This window comes from Protomyctophum parallelum (genome assembly GCF_964188405.1).
Source record: "Protomyctophum parallelum genome assembly, chromosome: 14".
NCBI lineage: Eukaryota > Metazoa > Chordata > Actinopteri > Myctophiformes > Myctophidae > Protomyctophum > Protomyctophum parallelum.
In genome coordinates, this window is record NC_139709.1 from 48,734,384 (window position 1) to 48,760,065 (window position 25,682).

At 41.6% G+C, this 25,682-nt stretch overlaps 1 protein-coding gene across 6 annotated transcripts; it reads left to right on the top strand.

The window, feature by feature from the left end:
• The first annotated feature begins 1,670 nt into the window (after nt 1-1,670).
• On the top strand, nt 1,671-23,413 carry stard3nl (STARD3 N-terminal like). 6 transcript variants are annotated; one of them, XM_083783037.1, is made up of 9 exons: nt 1,671-1,803; nt 13,729-14,170; nt 15,237-15,314; nt 16,094-16,171; nt 16,260-16,313; nt 17,339-17,456; nt 18,205-18,303; nt 21,534-21,593; nt 22,744-23,413. In XM_083783037.1, exons 2-8 carry the CDS (start codon nt 13,970-13,972, stop codon nt 21,584-21,586), a joined length of 681 nt encoding a protein of 226 aa, XP_083639163.1. In that variant the 5' UTR covers nt 1,671-1,803; nt 13,729-13,969; the 3' UTR covers nt 21,587-21,593; nt 22,744-23,413. The 6 variants fall into 6 exon arrangements, with proteins under 6 accessions (XP_083639163.1, XP_083639161.1, XP_083639159.1 ...); XM_083783035.1 differs by having other exon boundaries at nt 21,534-21,589; nt 22,451-23,413; XM_083783033.1 differs by having other exon boundaries at nt 21,534-21,589; nt 22,710-23,413.
• The last annotated feature ends 2,269 nt before the right edge of the window (nt 23,414-25,682 follow it).

A 25,682-nucleotide genomic window follows, 5' to 3' on the forward strand; every position in this document is an offset into this window, starting at 1 on the left:
TTTTCCCCATGGGCAGCTTAGTCACATGTTGGGCTCTCGATTTTACTTTGTATGGCCTGGAAAAATATGAAACACTCCACGCACCAGAATCCTGTTCTCCCAGTCCCGGCAGAGTAGTTAATTCCGGAGCATCGGATTGTGTGGCCCTGATGGACTGATCGAGGGTAGCTACTGGGACGTAAGCAGGGAAGCTGGAAGTACCCTCACTAAAAACGCCGGGACAACGCTCCACACGTCCCAAACTCTTCTCCCTTCTGGCTCCAAAACTGTGGAATGCACTTCCCATTGCAGTCAGAACTGCAGCATCACTCCCAATCTTCCGCCGTAGTCTGAAAACCCACCTTTTCAGACTCCATCATGGCCCATAGCACTTACCCCATGACCCCCTTAGATAGCATTTCTGTAGACTTAGATAGCATTTGATACAGACTTATAGCATATAGCACTATAATTGCATTGTATGTAGTCATAGCACGTCATAGTACATATGTATAGCATAGTAGTATAGATGTATAGTTTATATGTATAGCTTCATTATATAGATATTCCACTGTTACTTTCTTAGCTTACGCATGTTTCTTGATAAATGTTTTTATGTGATGTATTCCCATGCTTTTCTGTTCTTGCTTAATGTAAATCGCTCTGGATTAAGAGCGTCTGCTAAATGCCTAAATTGTAAATTGTAAGTCGGGATTTGATCAACCCCAGCTGGGTCGCCTGAGTGAGGGGTATGAAACACACAGGTCCTGGGCCTGATGAGAGCAGGAGTGGACCTGGTGAGACGAGACATGAAGAATAACGGAATAGCTCACCATGTAGTAACTAACGGTAACAACGTTATTGAATTTACGTTACACGTTACGTTACTGCCGAAAGTAACGTCGTTACTGTACCGCGTTATTTACGTTACGTTACATCCCAACACTGGAAGTGAGCGGTGTTCTTATCACCATACGTCACATTCCGTGCTCAGCCAATCAGCTGAGCGGACAGACACTCATACACACAAAGCTGTGCATATAAAGGAGCTAAAAAGAACATATAAATACAATAAGGGGCCATAGGCCCTTCAGGCTTGTGATGGCCCCTTAATAATAATAACTACACTTGTGTGCTTGGTTTCCCTTTCTGTATAATTCTCATATCCAGCCTATAGATCCCACCTAATTTTATCCAGTAATTTCCACCCACACATAGGCCTATCTCTGGGCCAGTTTCAGTAATGGACCAGTAATGGAGGAATGGAAGTTATGGAACACCTTTCCAGAATGGAATTTCCAGAACAATGGAGCCATTCATTATCCATGCATAATTTTCATTTGACCAACAACAACAAACTGGTTCTAAATGTTCTCCTTTGACAAACAGCATTGATTCTAAATGTTATGAGAAATGTTTTAGTTGAATTTATGACAAAGATCCATAACATAAGCAACTAGCAAGCAGCACACTAGCAATAGTAGTAGTTATTTCTTTCAATCATTTTTTATATTACTTTTATTTTTATTTTTATTATCACAATTATTATTATTTTCCCACAATCTGACACATCTGACATCCGGAAACTGTGCGTGCTTCGAAACGTAAAGAGAACTACACGTCCCATAATTCCACGTGCCTGTTTTTGTAACCTACATCCTGTCGAGTGTCGACGCAAAAAAAACAGATGACTTGTCTGCTGTGTGTGCTTGTGTACGTTTGTGTGTGTTTGTGTGTGTGGTGCATTGAAAACCCATCATATCTTCCGTGTGTTTATACAAGAGACATTAAAAAACGACGACCGGATGGATTGTTCTGTTTAAGGTAAGCAAACGTTCATTGTGTTTTGTTTTTATGCATTGTCTACTTTATAAAAACAGCAGCTGCTGGTATGAACATGTTTTGCGTTTCTTCTGGTAAACATTTCTGAAGACTGAAATGAAACTGATTTTGAATTATTCAACTCGTCAGTCGTCACCCATTATTGTGTATAGAATTATTGCCATTTTAACTGGGAATGTACACAATGACGCTCGTCCTTCAGTCATGTTTCGGGGCTAAAATGCACCCAAATGGAACAGAGAGTGTGGGTCCACTTCGTTACAAACGTACTATAAAGAACTAACACTATGAATGTCTACTGTGCCATGATCCATTAAACTGATCAATGTATTGTCAGTCTGTCTTGTATATCTAGGCAGTGATCTCTTCCTTAATCGCTCAAGTGATTTGATAGACTTTGTTGCATTGATATGACATCATCGTCGCACTGGTGTGATGGCAACATCACAGGGCAGATAATACTGTACCTATACCTTGTGTCAGGATGCAGTATGTTTGTTTATTTGTCGTTTATAATAATCACTTAAAATCATAACCATCACCGGTGTTACAGTTTGACTAGTTTCTGGTTCATCTGGTTTCCTGGGCTGGATTTGCGCGTGCATGAGCCGTCTTTCACAGCTGTCTCATGAAGGGGGCGGAGCTATCTTCTATCTTCTCGGAGCGGAGCTATCTTCTATCTTCTCATTAAATATCCATCCGATTGTTTGTGGAATCTCACTTGTATGAAACAGTGACAACATGCACTTATAAAACACAGTTAGAATGATGAAAATAAAAAATAAATGAAAATATCTGTGGGAAGTGGGATTCGAACAGTCTGAGTCTGAGTGAACCAAAATAACCTTGGAAGCTGTGCGCAAGCCACTACACTATGATGCGCTGACAACTGTTGTAGGAAACGATCTATTTGATCCTATGTGTGTCTGTCCACGCGTGAACTTGGTAACAGTATAGTCACAGCATGCCATTTCATCTTGTGACTCTGGTTTTTTAACAAATATAAGCACTCCGTTGAACTGATCAATGAATAGCTGTAGAAACAAGTCAATGATGTTGCTATAGTCACATCATGAAACACAAAGGGCCGATTCATACTCCTATTTTACCGCTGTTTCAGCGCTGTATTGCCGAAAATGATTTCGCCTCGTCAGAAATTTTCAGTAGCAGAGGAGCCGACTTTAGGACGGGGCCCGCCCCCCGAACCTCAAATGACGTCACATTGTAGGCTTAACAGAGCCTATTAAACAGACTTTTATTCGGCTCTAAAATAGGACTATGAATCGGCCCTTTGTGTTTCATGATGTGACTATAGCAACATCATTGACTTGTTTCTACAGCTATTCATTGATCAGTTCAACGGAGTGCTTATATTTGTTAAAAAACCAGAGTCACAAGATGAAATGGCATGCTGTGACTATACTGTTACCAGGTTCACGCGTGGACAGACACACATAGGATCAAATAGATCGTTTCCTACAACAGTTGTCAGCGCATCATAGTGTAGTGGCTTGCGCACAGCTTCCAAGGTTATTTTGGTTCACTCAGACTCAGACTGTTCGAATCCCACTTCCCACAGATATTTTCATTTATTTTTTATTTTCATCATTCTAACTGTGTTTTATAAGTGCATGTTGTCACTGTTTCATACAAGTGAGATTCCACAAACAATCGGATGGATATTTAATGAGAAGATAGAAGATAGCTCCGCTCCGAGAAGATAGAAGATAGCTCCGCCCCCTTCATGAGACAGCTGTGAAAGACGGCTCATGCACGCGCAAATCCAGCCCAGGAAACCAGATGAACCAGAAACTAGTCAAACTGTAACACCGGCTTAAGGCTGCATTGATAGGTAGATGTTGAGGCTAGATGGTGGATAAGCCTGATGTTTTTGTCCTTGTTATTGTCACATAGTTAACAACATACGTTTGTGGCTAAAATAAAAATACTATGTACAGTAAACGGTTCGGCAGGGTGGGGGAGGTCTGGTGTGGACGTCATTGTTCTTTTTGTAGTAGTAATTTGACAGGTTACATGGAAGGTTAGTGATGGGTGCCAGTGCCACTGTTGAAATGTTCTGCAGCACCAGTGACAGTGTCCTGTCCAGCTACTGCATCCAGTAGTGTGATTTAGACTTTGATGAGCACATAAAACAAGCCACACCCCCCCTTCCTAAAGGGGAACTGAAGTACTGAACAGTAACAGTTGACTTATTGCCAGTGTTGCCAGATTCTGCGAGAGGAACAAGCAGACGGGTATACGAAAACAAGCCCAAAAGAAGCAACTAGGCCACATGATCACACACAGGGGGTCCCCAGCAAAATCTGGTGAAACACTTAAACCTATACATCACAAGATCACGTGTGCTGTGAGCTTGTAGATCGGCTATTTTCAAAAAATCTTGATAGAAATGTGAAATATTTGGAATTTAAATACACTCTTGCATGGGTGTACCTGGCACAAAATCTTTCAGATGGTGTCCGCGGACAAATACATATTGAATTGGGGGTCTATCCATGAGATGTAAACCGAACCACTCGTTTACACAGCATTAGGATAGGAAACAAGCAGCAACTTACACTTTAGAAACAAGCCTGACAAAACCGCAACCCACAAATACTTAGAAGCGACTTTACAGGAAAAACAAGCCCAAAGTCACTTCAAATAAGTGGACATGGCAACATTGCCTCAAGGAGACGAACAGCCCTGACTGCTTCTAGATGCTCTGTTAGCTTAACATTATAGTGTGTTTTGGAATACGGGAACGGGGAACCACATTTATGTGAGTTCCTACTTCCTGCATGCCATAAGATAAGACAAACACAGGTCATTAAGCCATGGTGTGGAAAGTGGGTCATCACAGAGGCAAGGAAACCGTGTGGACAGTATTATTTGTTACCTTCAGTGTTGTTAAATCACAATTTTAAAGAAATTCTTCACCCAAATAATGATTCACCCCATGAAGCATTGATTATCATTATAGTCTGGGACTATTTATGATATCATTGGTGCATTTATAAAACTCTTTTATCCAAAGCGCATTACATACAGTACACCGATGGCAGAGATAACCATGCAAAGCACCAACACCAACCTGCACATCGGGATTCGGGAGCAATTGGGGGTTCAGAGTCTTGCTCAAGGACACTTTGACACTATCTCTGGGGGAGCCCAGGATCGAACTGGGAAGTGGAAACCTTGCATCCATCTGGCCGCTCTACCGGCCACTCTACCCCTGAGACACTGCCACCCCATAACATTTTAGATGACAGTTAATTCATACACATTTGATCAATGGTCTACTTGTGTTCTTTGGCATTGAACACTAACTATATAGGGATATTGTTCAATTAGAAGAGTTATGTCACCGTATAATGTCCAATCAGATGAGGGCAATGATTTACGCGCTAGAGTGCAATAACAATAGTCTGTTGCCTATAGGCAACCACACTAAATGGCACTTTTGTTTGCCTTTTATGGTTTATAAAACAAAGATTGCACAGGGCACATATCCGCAGTGATGCAAATAACCTGCATCCTGCTGTTGAGAAAGGACTCAATCATGTCACCCTCCAGGGGTCCTGCAATACTGTACTCGGTACTCTAACGTTGTTGAAGTAGAACTCATAAAATGTCCCTGGCCCCTGGCTGGGACCCATCTAAAAGACCACCCCTGGGTCTTGGGAACTATTACATTGAAAACCTATTTACATGACACTGCATATGACAATATCTTAAACTGTTAAAGCATATTATTACTGATATAGAAATTACTGACCAGAACCAATAATAACCGAAATAAATAATGTTCAATCATGCTTCAAAACATAAATTGTTTTGACTAGCTGAAATTATTTCAACCAGGAGATTATGTAATACTTGTGTAAGGCCTAGTGAGAGACATACTGTGAACCGTATACTACTCACTGAATGACAATACTATGCTACACATTATGGATAATGGAATAATATCATTCCAGGACTAAGTAGTACATGTGACTGTGTGGTATGTAGCGTGGTGTAGGGAAGTACAGTGAGAGTCTATTATACTGCTATGAGAGCGGTGCTTTGAGGCTGTGGATACACTGGATAGGTGTTTGAGCTACAAGAGGAAGCTGACGAGAGGTGAAAGTAGTGTTCTTTCGATTTCAATTTGTCATTTTGTCTATTTGTCATTTTCTCGTTCTAAACGCAACTGGAAATAATTCGCTGTATTGTTCCATTTCCAATTCAGAATAGAAAAATGAAAATAAGCAAAACGACTCACTTTCCAATTTATGTTCTTGAGTTTTGAAAATAAAATGTAACAATTGGATTACAACCAGAGGAAACGTCATTTATTCATTTATGTATTCATCGATTTGTTTTGTTTTCAGCAGTTTTTGATTGGCTGAAACGGGTTCGGCTGCGTCAGCTTGGACCGCACTCGAGACCGAGAGGCGGAGTTAATAATAATAACTCAGTCAGACAACTCACGAATAGATTGACCAATATTTATTGCAAGAATGAGTAACGAGACCTTTTTATACCAAATTTGCTAAGTTGTCAAATATTAGATAAGAAAGAGACGTGCGAGGCGTTGTGAGCTGGAAGTACAGCTATTTTTATACATTTATCTGTGGAACCAAGTCAAGCTAAATGTAATTTAGTCTACAATTCCAAATGCTTGTCAGGGTGGTGGGTCCCCCAGTTCAAATATGATTATTTTGGGGTGGTCGCTGCCTGAAAGGTTTGGAACCATTGGTCTAAGACTCTATGCAAACTGGCGGTCTTTGAAACTAAAAGGCTTGAGAATCAGTCATTAGGTGCCGTCAAAATAATTTCTGTTTGGGGTTCAGGCATTGTAAACAAAATTGTACAGGGGAGATATGATAACTTAAATATACAAAGAAATGACTGAGAATGACCATACCAACAATAAAAATAAATAATGTACTAACCATGCCAAATTAGGCTACATTGAATAATTTTATACTAAACATTTGTCTATTTGAAATTTGTCTATTTGACTATGTACAAGCTCTCTCGTTCATGTTGTGAGCTTGTAGATCTGCTATGTCTTTCTTTTAAACATTTTCGACATGGAAATGATTATAAGGATTATGTTGATAAGAATATTCTGATGAATAGAGGATTATGTAATTACTAGTCCTTACCCGTTCCGATATATTTCAACTTCTATAATATATTTGTGTGTGTGTGTGTGTGTGTGTGTGTTTTTATGAATAAAAACAGCAGTATAACATGAAAGTATTCTTACAAATGCATGGTAGGGAAACGTTTTCATGGCAAGAGCAATTAAGGACCGCAACATTTACACTTATTAGACAACAGAGCCCCATTTGAAAAGTATCAAGGACCCCCAGTTTGACATGCACCTTTATATGGAGTTACGCGGAAAACTGTGTCCCAGTATTAATCAGTGACGGTCCCAAAATGCAATTCACTTGGAGTTTTGCCGCCCTGTGGCTGCGGGGGGTACTGCACCCGGGTGCGTTTTTAATTCACTAATAAATAAATTAATAATCATTAATGTGTCAAATCGAAAAAAGGGCTCCGTCACGCCCTCCATATTCATATGGTCAATGCCTGTGTGAAAAGTGGGAGCGATTGGTGCAGGCAGTGAGGAGATAATGAGGAGATAAAATGCGGTCGGACACACACTCACTCAGACATTCGCTCAATTATAGTATGGATTGTGACAGACCTACTGTGAGCATTTCCCCATAGAGGACCTACTGTAACTGTCCTGGAGCATTTCCCCATAGCGTTTAGGTGACAGACCTACTGTATCTGTCCTGGAGCATTTCCCCATAGAGTTTAGGAGCCTGTGCTGAGTTAATGTTTACACACTGGCGAATTAGCGACGCGATGCGAATAAGCGATCTGAAAATGTGAAATATTTGCCCGGCGAATTTATTCGCGTTTGCCTATGCAGTGTACACATCTATATGCGACGCGTATTGTGCGATTATAGCTCCTCTCCTCTCCCTCCTCCTCTCCTCTCCTCCCCCTCCCGCTTTGGTATCCTTTCTTTAATACCCCCGTATCCAGTACTTCACAGATGGAGGGGTCCAATTGGTACCGGCCCACATATGGTACAACTGGTACCGGCCGCGCCCGTGCATGTGGGCATATATTCCGGTTATAAAGTCTTTATTTTCGGGTCAAAAACGGGTCTGCACAGCAGAAATAGCCTAGTGCAAATCTTACCTTTTTGATGAGCCTGTTCACTGGTTATTTTAACTTTTTTCAATATTGGCATATTGCCTATGGTAAATACCATAATAACGTCAACGCATCAATTTAACTTGAACAACTCCTCCTCCTCCACTCCACTACTCTTCTCCTGCGTTATGTCATTATTGGTATCCTTAATTTCTTTCATACCCTAAAGAGAAGGCACTCATGTGCCGAAACGTTGGTCTTTAATAGAAGTGTTCTGTATCGTGATTCGTGACTACGAGCTGTGCAACCGATCCTTTACAAGTTTGTCTCCCGTCCCGTGGTCAGCATGCACCTCGATCCTCAATAAATTGGTGTGCAGCGTGCGCTAATACCTCTTTTGTTTGTATTGGTATATCCTACTATCCTTTCCACCACTTCTTGTCTTCTTCACTACCGTGAAGTGGAGTCCAGAGTCATTTGGGATCGACGGCCGGTCGGCTGCTCACCCGTGCCGTCGATAAAATAAAATTATGAATAGGGGGATGTCAGCTAATTTGGGCCACTTTTTGGCAATTTGGTAATTAAACTGAGATAAAGCAATGCATGACACTAAATTGGGGTTATATGATTATTATTGACTGTTTAATATCATGTTTAAGTTAAATGTATTTAATAACAAATAATAGTTTAGTCCCTACAGCCTCTGACTGAAACAAGCTGTCACATATTTTTAAGATGTAGCATTTTCATGTAAAATAAGCCACCTGATCAGCTAAGATGGGCCACCGTTTTCTTTAGCCTTGCTTTTTAAAGTTGAACAGCCAATGGATGCACATGATTCTCGCTACAAGTGTACTTGACATAAAACAGTCTATGGTTGTTATGGCGGGAGATGCAATGCAACAGATGAAATAATATCAGTCATATATGACTACTCAGGGTAAATGCCATGGGTGAAAGCAATCTCAGTTGTCAATGATAAGGTGATCACGTATACTGCTTAGCCGACTTATTTTTTTTATTTTCAGCTAAAATGGGCCACTCAAGCTGCAAAGAAAAACAGTCATTTCTGATTTAAAAGAAATCACATCCGTGTGAAGTGAGGGGTGCTCTTTTCATCGTACATTATCCATTCATTGTCAATGGGAATTTAGTCTGTGTAGGACAAAAATCGGCGATTTGCTCAGACACATGACGTAAATTCTCCATTCATTGTGAATGGCATTTCATGTTTTTGTTAGGACAAAAATCGACACTATAGCTGAATATAGGAGGGGCTATACCCACATTCCCACAATAATGTCATTAGCCCTACATTGTATTAATAAAACCAGTAAGACACCCTGAGGGCAAGAAGCGAGCATGCATGTATCCGCCTGGGTGACAGCAGACTGTTGGGTGAGCGCTGGCACTTTGGCATGGGGGGATCAGATCAACATATGGAATGAATTCTGTACTGGCCATAAATGGAGCGTGTCTTTCTTGAGTGTACAGATGAGGTCAGATCAACATATGGAATGTCAGAACAGGTCAGCTCCATATATGGAGATCTATGGGTGGCAGCGGGGGCAGTGTCTTGAGTGTACATGGTGTGATGAGGGCCCAGGTAGGGCCGGCCCTTACCTTTTGGGCCCATTGAGGACTTTAGTTTTTGCTGGCTGCCGGGTGTGGCTGCACTAATAACTTACCCAGGGGGCAAAGGGGGTTGACCTGCATTTGTCATAACATACAAAGTTGTCCACCAGAAATAATATCTATGACCCAGTAGGATCACAACCTATATGGACAACCTGGTCAATTGTTGGGCGAAAGTCCAATATGGCCGCCCCAATATTAGCCCCTATTAGTTATAATGGGGGGTGAATAGGGCAATTTTTTTAACAGAGATATTTCCACGAAACTTCACAGGTTGATCAATAATATGAATACGAACATTTTTTGCATTGAAAGTTTCCATGAAATCCAATATGGCCGCCACAATATTAGCACGCAGAAAATATGTTTGGCTTGAACTTCTGAACCAGATGAGCTAGAAACGCAAACTTGGTATCTATTTCATGGTTTCTGACCATGAGATACTCAATGGAATACCTATTTTTATTATTGGGTGTGTCAATAAAAGTCATGAACATAGTCAGCACCATAAGACATTTCCGATACTTATAGCAGCCCATTAAATTGCAGCAGGGATATGGCAGGAGAAAGCACACAAACTATACCAGTGTTCCATGCATTGACGGGTTGTGACACTGTGTCAAGCATGTTGGCCACGGGAAAAAGACTGCGCGGGCTGTATGGGCTTCTGAGCTTATACACATGCCCTGTTGATATTCATTTGTGAGGTAGAAGGAAGCTTCTGGCCAATTCCAAAGATTGAATTCTGGATCATAAAAAAATACTGATTTGACACCGAGATCACCCATATCAGACAATCATACAAGTGATGGCGGCCATCTTGAATATTCAATGACAATTTTCAATTATGCAAAAGACACTTACCAAGTACTATATGGTAAATGAGTCTGAAATATCATATTATATCCATCATTCATAAGAAAACAGTTGTTGCTGGTGGCCATTTTGAAAAATGGCTGCCATGGTAAAAATAAATAAAAAATAGACCAATCAAATCAATTGTTTTGTCAAGTACAGCTGTGTCAAGACATATGTGCTGTGTGCACATGATGTGCAGCATTGGCTGTTAAAACTCAAAGGTCTAGGAGGCAGAAACCTTGGCTCATTTTACCTTAGTGATGGCCCACTTTACCTGAGACCACCTTACATACAGACCAAAGTCTGGCGGAGCCCGTTGCTCGCTGTTGCCGTTGCGTGCTGTTAGCACACGCACATTGATTGATTGATTGAAATATTTATTAACAGTTTGTAGAATTTACAGTACATTTTAAGCACAAACTCAATACAAAGACTGTCAACTGTGAGTGGACGACCCAATTAAGCATTACACTTGTTTACAACAGGGTCCACATTGTTCAATTCATCAAAACATTTAAAGACATACAAACATTTAGAGACATACAAATAGACATTTCTATGTAGCTAAATTCATCATATGGGAAGCAAAAAAGGGAAAAGATACAATATACAGTGAGGGAAAATGGGGTGGGGGGGGTGGGGGGGATTCAGATTTTACAGAGGCCAGTTTCGAATTGCAGCCATCCGTAGGTGCCCTTTGAGAGCGGTTTTGAAGGAGTCAAGGGATTCACATGTCTTAATGACTGTTGGTAGGGCGTTCCACATTTTGGTGGCATAGGAGCGAAAAGAATTTAGTCCCTTGTTTGTGCCGAATCTGGGTTGTACATGGTTTGTTGCACTCCCTCTGGTGTTGTGGGTGTGGACTTCGTTTACATTAAGGAAGTATTTAGACAGGTACATGGGTATCTTGGTGGTGTATCGAATCTTGTGGACCAGACCCATTGCAAGATGCTGTACTCTGTCGACGACCCTAAGCCATCCCAGCCTGTCAAAGTGGGCAGGGGTGAGGTGGGTTCGGGGGGTGAGGCCAAGTAGGAGCCTGACCAGTTTGTTTTGGGAGGTCTGGAGCCTTGTTTTAAGGGCCTTTGAGGTGCTGTGGTACCAAGAGGTGGATGCATAGTCAAAGAAACCTTGTACGAGGGCTCCTGTTAAGGTCTTCAAGGTGTTTTTGCTGACCAGTGAGGAGATCCTGTAAAGGAATCTTGTTCTTTGATTGACTTTTTTGATTACGTTGGTGGCCATCTTATCACCGGAAAGATTGGCCTCCAGGATGGAACCTAGGTAGGTAATTTGATCTTTTCGTGTGATAATATTGTCACCCACTCTAACCAAGAAGCCATCTGCCTTGCTGAGATTACTATTTGATCCGAAGAGGATGGATTCAGTTTTTCCCAGGTGTAAGGATAGGATGTGCCATGTCCACGCACCACGCACGCACGCGCGCATGCACACGCGAGCGCACACACACCCAACTAGTTGTAGGAGGGGAGGTGTGACCGTGTGCAACAGTGTGTGCTGCTGCGCTATCCCGACCTGCGTAGCCGAACCGACTGCTGCTCTGTTGGCGTTGCACACCCATGTGCCATGTCCACGCCACGCACGCACGCACGCACACGCGAGCGCACACACACCCAACGAGTTGTAGGAGGGGAGGTGTACAACAGTGTGTGCCGCTGTGCTATCCCGACCTGCGTAGCCGGACCGACGGCTGCTCTGTTGACAGCTACTGTACGGAACGCCGCTGTTTACAGCAACAAGTTTGGGCTGCATTCTGATTGGTCAGTGGTGCTGCAGTTCGCCTGCGAATGTCTGCAAAATTCGACACCAGAGCGAACAAATAAAGAGCGAAAACGGTCGCATTTTCGCACATTCGCAAATTCGCCACTGATGTGGAAGCTTGCATTGACTTCAATTGGTTTTAATAAAATGCGAATTATTCGCACGAATAAATCGCGTCGCCAATTCGCCAGTGTGTAAGGACCTTAGTCTTACTGTTGCAACTTGCAATGTGCCAGTTTCCTGCTGCTGGAATGTTTGATAGTGCCATGTAAAACATATATAACAGATGACCACACACAGGAAGTTTGATCCTGAAATTCAGTTGCTAGTCTAGCTACTGACCCAGTCTGGAACTGCAGACAGATTACAATGTATTGTAATATCAATCAATTTATAATCAAAAGCACACTTCAAGATACTTTAATTAATCAAAGAGTTATCGATAGAATAGAATATAAAGTGAAATTCACTCAAACCTTTTCTTGGCCCTTGTATTTGACCGCAGACCCGTTATTAATGTTTATCGTGACGAAAAATAATCTCACCCGTGTGAATTGAGGGGCGCTAATATATATATAAGTCTAACTCATGGTGCTATGATTAGGTGATGTAATGGTGAAAAACACAGACAAAACAAACATTAAATCTCTTTATTGTTAATGGCATTTAATGTTTGTGTTAAAAAAACATGCAGTAATCCTGGTCTCTAAACTGCCTCGCCCTAGGCCGGGGCGCCTGATGGAGGGGAAAGGAACTGGTTGGAATAACGTGTTCCTTCCACACGCTACGTCCAACCAGGGAAACTCCCCCCTGTCAGGTGTAAAGGAGCAACTTGGACACTCAGGCATGAAGGAAGCATGAGTTCAAGTCCGTTGCTCTCCCCATGTTCCCCATATATGGGGACTAGGTTGGCGGAGGCTGTGTAGAGCCCAGGATCACATTAGATAATTGACACAGGGGTGAAAAATGGACTACAAAATCGTGGGATAAAAAAAAAGAGAAATAGCAGATCTACGGGCTCACAATGCGTCAACACGTTGCAGTGTTGTGAGCTTGTAGATCGGCTATTTTGAGCAAACGTTCTCCCCAGAATAGGTATGCTGGGCGTTCAAGTGGTTGACAAAAGTGCTATTTAAAGTTTTAAGCACATTTTGATTACCGTGATATCGTTAATCGATATTATGTTTGCCAGTATAATCGTGACATGTCATTTTCATATCGTCCCATCCCATCCCTAAATATGCCGCATACAAGAATTGTGTTGTTAATATGTTGAGCTTGCATATCTGCTATTTTCAAATTTCAAATTATTTTCAAATTTAGCTGATGCCCCTAGGGGTCCCCGGACCCCACTTTGGGAACTGCTGGCATGAAAGGACAGAGTCGTTACCCACTATATCTCTACTAAACGATAAAGAAAAATACTGATTCAAAATAATTTCTCCTTTATCTGTTTTCCTTTTCCAGCAGGAGTGATGTCAACCTCTTCCAGGGGGCGTGGTCATATCCACTAAGTGGGTGTGTCTTCTCCTGAGGGTAACTTAACAGTACAGTAGGCGGGGTTCCAATGCTGGGCCAGTAACCGATGACACCACCCCCCTGACATTGCAGGACAAAGCTCCACCCCCAGAACCCCTCCTGAATATTCAGCAGTAGGCGGAGCCAACCGGCCCTGTGTGTGTGTGTGTGGTAGTGGGCGTGGCCAGCGATGGACAGCCGGTGCAGTAGCAGTGCTAGTTCGCGGCTCACAGGCAGGGAGGCGGGCTCTGTGAACAACACGCCCGTGTCGGCCCGACTGGAGTCGTACGAGGGAGAGAAGAAATGCATCTCTGACGTCCGACGCACCTTCTGTCTGTTCGTGACCTTTGACCTGCTCTTCATCACCCTGCTTTGGATCATAGAGCTCAATGTAAGAAAAATATACAATGGTCATAATCATTAAAACAATAAGGGTAGTTTAATTGAAATGTTTTAATTTGAAAGAATGTCTGTGTAGAGCTTGCATGTTATCCACGTGTCACCTAGCCTAGGGTAGGTACCCTCACAAAACAAATGCTGTAAACTGCCTCCCCTTGACCAGCCGGGGCACCTGATGGAGGGGATAAAATCGTGGGATAAAACATTTATGATTAATTTTAAAGAATGAAATTGCCTGACAGCATGCCGCAGGTTCGACTCCCCATCCTGATGACCTTTGCTGCGTGTCACTCCCCATCACTGTCTGCCCATATCTTGTCAGACTACTCACTACTGTATCTATCAATGAAGGCAGAATAGGCCCAAAAATATCTTAAAAATGGGGTAGTTGACCCAAAAATGTCTTATTTTATATCAATTGCACACCCAATGAAGCCTTGAGTTCATGGAGAGTTTCTTGTTTTTGTCTCATTCCTGAGCCAATAATTTGATGACCGGGTCATCGGTCAATAGGAGACTCAGTAGGAGACTCTGCGACTCCGCTGGCCACCAAAAAAACTCCCATGAATTCAAGGCTTCATGGGATGTGTAGTTGATGGGAAATAAGTAATTTTTTGGGTGAACTACTCTTTAAGGGGTTTATATTTTATTTGGCATTCGTGAATTACGATAAACGCTTGCAGACTGCTAAGAGTAATAACATTTGTTATAGAGGCCGTTTTGCATGGATATGAATAATACATGATGTATGTGCCTTCATGGGCATAACATATTTTGACAAGTTTGTCCCTGTTCCCCAATTTGAGTGAACTGTTTGTGTCATGAGCACATACACACAGAAGGTGAATGTTACGATAAAGTGACATTCACATACAGTTTATTCACAACAGGGTTGATTTCTCACTGTGAGTAAAGGCATCAACCTGTATGATTGATAAAATACTTTTTCTGATGGTTTATTGAACATGAATCGACATTGAAATGAAAAGGTTTGAGAACCACTGTTCTAAAACCCTGTGTTGAGGATGTGTATTATTTAAGGTGTTGTCTTCATGCAGGTGAATGGAGGCATTGAGATTCAGCTCAACAAGGAGGTGCTAGAATATGACTACACTGCTTCCTTCTTTGATATATTTGTGAGTTACTCCTCTTATTTATATATGTCACATATATCTGTCACATGTGTTTCATATTTATTATGCCATACGTTTCATTATAGTTGGTTTCTGGCCGACAGCAGAGACACTTTTCCACCAAAAGAACTTTGGTTCAGAAACAGTGCCGTTCCGAACCTTGGTGCTTTTTGCGAACCGGTCGCGAACCGGCTGCATTTCCACCAGATTGACGGCCGGTTCATTTGGTGGCGCTACACAAAATGTTGAAAAGGAGAAGGATCCGTCATGCCCGCAGACGCCCCGAGGGTGTTGCACAACACAAACCGATGTAAACAGTATCCACGAGGTTGTGATGTCAAGGTTACAAGTTATTATAACGCCCCGCAAGTCTCAGCTGGATTCTGGATCACGATGCATCCGTATACGTTTGGATCGTTTCAAAACGTATTTTTGTTCAAAGATGGTTGATCGCATCAAATATCTGTTGCGTGTGTCACTGTCTGCGACCTGAGTCCCAAATTCCAACCCATGCACTGACAAGTTCCAACCTACTGACACACCCACTTATATCGTCTCGGTTCACAAAGCGCTACGGTGCAATTACAAAGCTGAACCACCGTTTTGTGGTTCACATTGGGAACGAACGTTTATGGTTCGGAACCAACTCATTTTCAGTGGAAACACTCTGAACTGGTTCAATATTTAGCGGGAAGAAAGAACCGAACTGGTTCAACCCCGGTGGAAAAGGGGCCAATGTGTGTCCGATATGCTGACGACGTTCTCTCCATTCTCCTCCTCAGCTCCTGGCAGTGTTCAGGTTTGCGTCTCTCATCCTGGCTTATGGAGTGTGTAAACTACGCCACTGGTGGCCCATAGCAGTAAGGTTTACTGTTACATTCAAGCGTTCTAAAAAATCATTTGTGGGTGTTTATCTGTGTGTTGACATTGTGTGTGTTGTCTTAACAGATCACTACTGCAGTGAGCAGTGGCTTCCTGATTGTAAAGGTCATTGTGTCAAAGGTGGGTGTCATTGTATTTGTACAATGGTTGAATTCAAACACTTGTTTTTAAGTAATTGTATTCATATTTAATTAGAAGATTTATGTAGCCCTTCAGATGCAATGTAAATCAATTTCCTAAGAAAGAAATAGGACCCATTCCTCTTTAAAAGAAGAAATGTGGTATCTGTGATGACAGCCTAATAATCACATCAAGTTACACTTTGTACACACAAAACTCTTGATCAGCGCTAATCATGGGTCTATCCGGACCCATGGGTATTACACTGAACAGAAAAAGACCCTGGACCTGTAATAGAATGGGACCAATCCAGACCCAATAGATCAGTGGTTCTCTGGGACCAGAGAAGATGACAAATCTTAAGGGCGTCCGTGGCACAGGATCCGCTCGTAATTCCAACGGCGCATTAGTCCGACTAGTAGCGACTACGTGGCTTGGCGTGTGGTTAGGGACAGTGTGAGTGAGTGTTAATGAGGTGAGTCGGACCAACGCGCCGGTGGCATAATGGCGCTGACCCCCATGGCACAACATTGTTTGATATGGGGGTCCGCAGCCAAATACATATACATTTCGTGGTCCTCGACATTCAAACGTTTGAGAACCACGTTTAGAACCTGCCACCAAACCCCTACAAGCTCACTTGTCATGTCTTGTCGTCGTGTTGCAAGCTTTTAGATTGGCTGTTTTTTAAAGGTGTTGACAAATCTTGACAACTCTTCTCTTATGGGAGTCCCTGCCACAATTTATTTTCAAATGGGGGTCTGCGGCCATATACTTGCTGTCGGGTTTGAAACATCATTATGTCCAAAAACTGTTACTTTCTAAATTTAAATGCAAACAATAAATAATTGAATAGCAGATCTACAAGCTCAAAACAATTTTTTTTTGCTACATTTGTGTGACGCTGTTATGAAGTATGGCATTCATTTACGGTGAAAACAAACGACACATTTTTAAATATGGAGATATACTGTATGAGGTTTCTGCCCGACAGCGCCGATATCAATCTTGTCCTTCTGTCCCAGCTCCTTTCCCAGGGTGCATTTGGGTACCTGCTCCCCATCATCTCCTTCGTCCTGGCCTGGATAGAAACATGGCTGCTGGACTTCAAGGTGCTGCCTCAGGAGGCCGAGGATGAGAACAGTGAGTCATGCGTTTCATAATGCAGTTATACTGTAGGTCAGTGGTTACCCAACCTGACCCAAAAAGTTAAATTAGACGTTTGCCCGGGACCCAAACCCTTTTTAAATCTATAATTTTTATCCCACGATTTTGCAACCCATTTTTTCACCCAGTGTCAATTATCTAATCCTGGGCGCTACACGTCTGCCAACCTGGGGGACAGCGAACTGACCTCATGCTTCCTTCTATGCATGAGGAGTCCAAGCTGCTTCTTTTCACCTGACAGGGGGGAGTTTACCCGGCCGGACGTAGTGCATGGAAGGAAAACGTTATTCCGACCAGTTCCTTTCCCCTCCATCAGGCGCCCTTGGCTGGCCAGGGGGACCCAAACCCAAACATTTGTTTTCTAATTTATGGAATTTATTTGATTATCTCCCTGAAATTACTGAAAGAAATCATTGAATTTCTTTTGAATCATTGAATAAGGTAACTTTTTTTGTAAATGTTTTGAAATAACAATTGAAAAGGGGCCGTCTCTTATAAAATTAATAAAGTACTGAATCAACCAACTTAAAAACTATGGCAGTGCTCCCAAAAGCCAGACGATAAAATGACCCAAATGTGTGTGCATTATCCCTTTAATGATGATGTAATTAGTGATATAATGAATGAGGATGAATTGTCTCAATTGTCTTGCAGAGTATCTGTCCATGTTAATGAGGATGTAATCAATAAAGATGTAATGAATGAGGATGTCATTGTCTTACAGGATATTTGTCCATCCTGGACGCCACAGAGAGAGCTCCTCTGATGCTACCAGGTCCAATGTCAGACGGACAGTTCTACTCCCCTCCAGAGTCTGCAGCAGGTCACTGCAATAAAACCCTATGGCACAATTGGCCTGTCGCTAAGTCCCACCCAAGCCCGTTGTTGGCCAATACCACGTTAGCAACGGTTACTAGGTTAGGATCCTGGTCAAGCTTGCAATGCTGGTCAAAATGGTTAAGCAGTGTCAATACATATATTTGCTGTACAGCATGTGTGGACCTCAGAAAGAGGGTTTGTTTTCTTACCTGTTATGAGCAAACTAGTCCATTCCATGAATTATTTCGCTCCGTTGTGCAGTTTAATAGTATATATAAAAATAGGCTCTCATTGACTTCCATTGTAACGGGGAAACAGCTCTCGAAATCTCAAAAGTCAGTTAGCACATAAGCGAACACAACAAAAGCTGATTATTCTGACAGTTTATGACATCAGGAAAACTCATGCCGTTTTATTTTTCGTCTTTTGATAGATTTATAAAATAACTATATTGGTTGGAGATATACAGTGAAGCGGTTCTGGTGTTCCTCGTTTGTAAACAAGTCGACCATGCTGTTTGAGATGCACCCAGCTGCAGTCCTGACTCCCAGACATTTCTCCTAAAGCATCTCCCTCAAACACGTCCAAAATTGTGTATGGCGTTTGTGACAAGTGGACGAGATCAAATACATTTGTTTACATCCAACGGTCTGGATGGTAAGCCTGGGACCGAGGCTACTTCAGGAGTGTGTGTACAGATTTGGACCAATCAGATCGTTTTGTAGGCAAACCGGAACTTATTTCCACACAAACTTGTCAGGGTTGCCAAGTCTGCTTATTACCCGCTACTTTTGGCTTAAGGCTAATAATTAGTAGGCTACTGTAATACAATACCAAAACATGAATTATCATAGACATAGGCCTACATAGTATTTATGATGATAAATGCATACAATATCTTTATTAGGATTATATATGGTCATATTATTGTGTTTGTTTTGGCTTGTTTTTCTTGATTTGGCTTTAAGAGTTGGCTTGTTTTTGGAGATGGGTTGGCTTATATCGTTCACACAATGTGGCAACACCGTAGTCAAAACAAAAACAAGACAACGTTGAATTTTTTTATTAAAAATAAAACCGCATGAGCTTTCCTGATGTCACTCATAAATGGTCAGAATCAGCTTAGTGTTCTAAAAGAGTGACTTTGAGAGTTGTTTCCCCGTTACAATGGAAGTCAATGAGAGCCTATTTTTTATTTCTAATACTACTAAACTGCACAACGGAGCGAAATAATTCATGGAATGGACTAGTTTGCTCATAACAAGGTAAGAAAACAAACCCTCTTTCTGAGGTCCACACATGCTGTACATCAAATATATTTATTGACACTGCAAAACCATTTTGACCAGCATTGAAAGCTTGACCAGGATCCTAACCTAGTAACCGTTGCCAATGTGGTATTGGCTAAGAACGGGCTTGGGTGGGAGTTAGCGACAGGCTAATTAAGTGTACTTTTCTTTGATTTTAACACAATTTGTGCCACCCTCGAGATATCTTGATACCTCCTTTACCATTCACAACCTCACGAGATTTGTTAAAAGAGCATTAATTATTTTAGCTTCCGTCGCTAGCCACAACTTGCTTCCATGGTAGGAGCAGCCAAAATTCCCAAACTCCGTTCACGCGCACCTGCAGTCTTTAGTAGCTTTAGGGCTTAGAATGAGGTAAATGACAATGTTAGGAGCTTAATAAAACATTAATTCAACCTCCCGGTTAGCATATCAATGTTTCTAGTGACAGATTACGGCCTGGCTTGAAAATTGCCGATTATCACTTCCGGTTCAAACGGCCGGATCACGGCTCTTCTTCTCTGCCTTTTCCGTGCATTCTGTTGGCAATGGCCCAAGATCGCCGTCTATGGTAATGGGAGGAAATGTATTAAAATAATGTCAGATAGTCTACTCTCCGTTATTGTTCGACATGTGAAAAGTTTGATGGACAGACAGATGGAATGAGCTAGCTAAGGACGTAAGAAAACTCATTTCGGCCGCTTGTATTTGCGACCTTATTCTATCACTTCATGACCATAGGTGAGCGTAGGAACGAAGATTGCTCGGTAGACAGAGAGCTTTGCCTTCTGTGTGTGTGTGTGTGTGTGTGCGTGTGTATATATATATATATATATATTGGGACATAGCTGGTTTCTGCAGAGATATATTTACAAGTGCCATACTAAAGTACTTACTTAGTGTACTTACTTAGAGGTTTAAGATTGGATCGCTCACACAACAGGATACTCTTTGCAGATAATTACTAGACATAAAGCTTGAAATGGAGATGTGGGGTTTAAACACCCCTCCTGATAGTTGGGAGGGTTAAACCCCAAATCTCCCTATAGTGTGAGCTGGGTTTAACAGGTTGCTATGATTACCCTATAGTGTGAGCTGGGTTTAACAGGTTGCCATGATTACCCTATAGCAGGGTTCCCCAATTAATTTTCCTCAAGGGCCATATTTTGACTAGCGTACCAGGCTGGGGGCCGAGTCTGCACGCGCGAGGTCGAGGTCTTGCCCTGAAAATTCATTTTCAGGGCAAGACCCCATTTGAAATGGATGCCCAGTTTGATATGCATAGGCTACTGACCCCCATTTAATGCCATTTATATCTGGGACCCTTAAAAAAAAAAAAAAAAGATAAATATATTTTTTGGGAAATTCTTTCATGGGCCACAAGGGGGCGCTCTGTGGGCCGCAAATGGCCCGCGGGCCGCCTATTGGGGAGCCCTGCCCTATAGTGTGAGCTGGGTTTAACAGGTTGCTATGATTACCCTATAGTGTGAGCTGGGTTTAACAGGTTGCCATGATTACCCTATAGTGTGAGCTGGGTTTAACAGGTTGCCATGATTACCCTATAGTGTGAGCTGGGTTTAACAGGTTGCCATGATTACCCTATAGTGTGAGCTGGGTTTAACAGGTTGCCATGATTACCCTATAGTGTGAGCTGGGTTTAACAGGTTGCCATGATTACCCTATAGTGTGAGCAGGGTTTAACAGGTTGCTATGATTACCCTATAGTGTGAGTTGGGTTTAACAGGTTGCTATGATTACCCTATAGTGTGAGCTGGGTTTAACAGGTTGCTATGATTACCCTATAGTGTGAGCTGGGTTTAACAGGTTGCTATGATTACCCTATAGTGTGAGCTGGGTTTAACAGGTTGCTATGATTACCCTATAGTGTGAGCTGCTAGTTAGACTGGCTGGATGTGTGAGCTCATGACTCATGTTTCATTTTCAGATTCTGATGAGGAGCTTGATGACAAATACGATCCTGAAAAGGCGCTAATTTAACAGGTATGTTCTCTGGGAATGATTTTATATATATATATATATATATATATATATAAAGAAAAACCTTCCAAGGAAGGGACTGCACACTCCAGGGAACAGAGACTGACAACTTACTGCATCAACTTATTTATTAGTGTGCAGTCCCTTCCTTGGAAGGTTTTTCTCTATTTGATGTCTATGCCTGCTAACTAGACTTCCCTCCCACAGGTCTTTTTGGATGTGCAGGAGTCCCTTTTTTGTCTCATATCCATATATATATATATATATATATATATATATGCAATGCTTTGTGAGTTTGTAGATTAGCTATTTTACTTCAGCCCAAGAAAAGGGATGCTGCTAGGGTTGGTAAGCTTAACATTCTCATAGTAATCATTGCTAGTATACAGTAATTGTTCAGTAACAATCTCACCCTGTCTCAGTTCCATTTCTGATTAATACAGTTCATTTGAGCGGTTTATGTCAATCGATGACAATGTGTGAATAAGAGCCAAAACAAATAAATTATGCCATTAATTTGTGTTTGTGTAGTGTTCTAGATATTCTTTTCTGCTCCTTTTTGTTTTGTTTCATCACTTCCAATTTCACTTGTTTATTGCAACCACAGATCACATTTACTATGGAATCTAGCATTTCCCATCAGTGTGTTGGTTGGTCACTCCAGGCAAGCCCCCATCACGTGACATCACGTGACCCTGTACACTCAAGAGAATATCCCCGCTACCACCCTCGGATCTCCATATACTGTATGGAGCTGACCTGTTCTGACATTCCATAATATGTTGATCTGACCTCATGAAGACATGCTCCTTATATGGCCAGTACAGAATTAATTCCAAGTTGATCTGACCCCCCATGCCAAAGTGCCAGCGCTCGCCCAGCAGTCTACCGTCAACGAGGCTGATCAACCTCGCCCTTTAGGTCACTTCTCGCCCTCAAGGCGTCTTACTGGTCGTATGTCCTTTCTCTGTCCTGATTTGATTAAACTGTTATCCAGAGACAAAATATTTTCTATTTACTAAAGAGCTGGAGTGATCCCGGTTACCGAGCAAACACTTGCAATGATTACTGTTAGAATATAGAGCTATTTAACACTTATTCAACGACAAAATATCACTTACAGTTACAGCACTTTTAATGTTTTGTATTTCCTTAAGGGCAGATCCAGACGCTGTGGATTGAACTTTGTTCTGAAGATGACTTGGAGTGACAGCAGTCAAAGTCAACTCCTGTGCCACAGCCAGTGCGATCACTGGTGGAAGGTTTATCCTGCCTTCTATGGACGCCCTCTCTGTTCACATCCATGCATACCTGGGTTTACAGCCTGTTGATGGTCATTCACATTGGCCTCAGAACCATGGACCGTATTGTCGGCTGATTCACCACTGAGATAGGATGGGCGAGAAAATGCGATTTCAACAAAATGACTTATTTTATTATGATTTTCAAGTTTACTATTATTACACCAGTTTTTTAAATATATATACAATATTTCGTTTTTTTGGTTTTGTTTTTCTTTTATTAATGATGTGTTTTCAAAGATACCAAATTGCACCGTTACCAGATGAGCAATTAGGATCAATTATCAGTATTTGGCCCCAGAAATCATGCAATTGTGCTGTACATGGACGAGCCAAATTCATATCCTTCCATGCATGTCTTTAGGTATTAATATGTGACATTTTTTTATAAATACTTCTCTGTTGTTTATTCAAATACTACTAGTGTGTTAAAAGACATCGATGTTTCCTTTTTTTCACACAGCGATAACAAAAGAAAAAAGTGGTATTACTTTTGGGGGAAAATGTTGACACATCTCTTATTGGAGTCCCTGGCACAAAAATGTTTCAGCCAAATACACATCAATTTAGGAACACAGCAGTAGACCAGAATTAAACATGGACTTGTGTAGTGTCTACTGCTTTCAGTTTTGGTGGACCTGTGAACTCTGACAAGGGAGACTGTTTCCTGAGTCAACAAAGAAGGCAGGAGTGTGAGCTATAGGTTTCAAATGGCCACTCGAATCTATCATTGTATCAAGATGAACTGTTGGCTTCCACACAGGTCTGGTAAAAAAAGAAAACGAGTTGACATCGGTCAAGCCTTGGGAAAAAAAAATGTACAAATTAGAAATGTTAAAATGAACCTCAGTACTGCAAGTTGCTTGGTCGTCAGGTTGCATATTGTACATTATTAGCCTTCTGACAAAAGTGTAAAAAGAAATGAGCAACTGAGCTTTGAAAAAGTGTACTTTTATAAAGGAACATGTTTCATAACCCTGTACACTGTATTATTAACTGCTTTAAAATGCTGCTTGAGAAGAGAGGGGCACAGTCGCATCTTCTTAGAGTTAAATGAACACTGAGAATTTTACTGTGATGAAAAAAACAACAAATCAATTCTGTATAAAGACCCAAACGCATGCCTTGAAAACCCAATGATTTTGTGTTTTTATGGTAATCTTCTTTGAAGCGGAAAATATTAAAACTGAAATATGAATCTCTGAATGAACAGTTCTTTGCTCACTGGATTTGGAGCGGTTATACTGCCTCCTTGAGGCGAACAGCAGACACTGCATTTCTGACATGGTTGACCCAAATACATATCCTTCCATGCTCGTCTTTACCAGACCAGAGCTAGGTCCGATCATGTAGGCCTATAGCCTATGTGGCGTAAACACTAAATCCAGGCCAAAATCGCGAGATAGACTCAACAAGTCATTAATTACAGAAGTATTTCACACACCTTGATTTGATTGTTCGCTGTGATAAAGGAACTAAAAGGTGATCATGAAGTCTGAAGAACAGCAGAGGGGAAAAAGTAAACACAAAAGTCAGTTGGCAGCGCCACAGCCCAGCGACACCTAGCTCTGATTCCATAGCTCTAATGCAGGGCAGAATCGTAGAAGCAGTAGAAGGCTATGGACCAGAGCTAAGCCACGTTGTGGCCAAAAATGTCATTCCGTTTATAGCTAAAGGATCCGACAGAATGTACACATTTCTAGAGTTTCTCTGAGTTACAATAACCTTGATTTTACAATATAAATTGGGGGTCCCAGAAATGCCATTAAATGGGGGTCCGTAAAAAAAGAATGTCTGTAATTCACTTAATTTGTTGGAAAAGTTTGTTTTGTCTTTTATGTATTATATGTGGAACATTTACATTGCCTGTTATTTTTTTCATTTTTATAACTGAACTACTCGTTATCATTAATATTCTGATGTCATACAAAAATGCCTAATAAAAACAGTATAAAAAGAAATGGGGGTCCGTAGCCTAATGCCTCACAAAAACAAATAATCAGCTCATAACAAACATATACATGAACGATTGCGAGCTTTGTCATATAATTGGTTCAGGAATATGAAAGAAGACATAAGTGATATCACACGTTTTTTCCGAGTGGTTGTTTTTCGACTTAATAACTATTTATTTTTATTGAGGTATTTATAGAAGAGCACATAGTAAGTTTTCTGCCTGGGCTGCTCTCTGCTCTTTGAAAAAATAAATCACATTAAGTAGTATGCACATCAAAAAATCACACACGTGTGAACTGAGTGGTGCAATTCCCCCCCCCCCCCCCCCCCCCTCTCTCTCTCTCTCTATCTCTCTCTCTCATTAGAGTCACTACCTCTCTTACTCTCTCTCATTAGAGTCACTACCCCTCTCACTGTATCTGGCGCCCCCTACTGCTATTTTTAAGTCACATACTCATGCTCACACAGACACACAAACAAGTACGAGACAGACACACACACAGACACACACACAGACACACAAACACGTACGAGGACATTGCAAGCTGGTTGTAGGAGTGGTTGCACCACTCAAAAATAAGACGTGTTAAAATAACGTGTTATATATATTATTTTATTTTCCAGAAGCGATCACTTTACAAAAGGTCTCAGTCATTCATTAAATAATGTTTGTTCATGGGCTGGTCACTGAGCTCTCATTGGCTTCAGTGCATTCTGCCGAACTTCCGGGTGTAGTTTGGCTCCCGTGAAAGTGTCCATGAAAGTGTCATGGCGCAGCCCAGTCACGTGACCACTTCACTTCCTTCTAAGAGATTCCTTGACTAGGACCCGGACGTAAA

What these genes read in the sequence shown, in the direction of transcription:
- stard3nl (XM_083783037.1), top strand. Translation starts at nt 13,970, where the DNA reads ATGGACAGCCGGTGCAGTAGCAGTGCTAGTTCGCGGCTCACAGGCAGG. An exon ending in CTTCCTTCTTTGATATATTT is followed by an intron (nt 15,315 to 16,093) that starts GTGAGTTACTCC and finishes TCTCCTCCTCAG; the next exon opens with CTCCTGGCAGTGTTCAGGTT. An exon ending in GGAGGCCGAGGATGAGAACA is followed by an intron (nt 17,457 to 18,204) that starts GTGAGTCATGCG and finishes ATTGTCTTACAG; the next exon opens with GATATTTGTCCATCCTGGAC.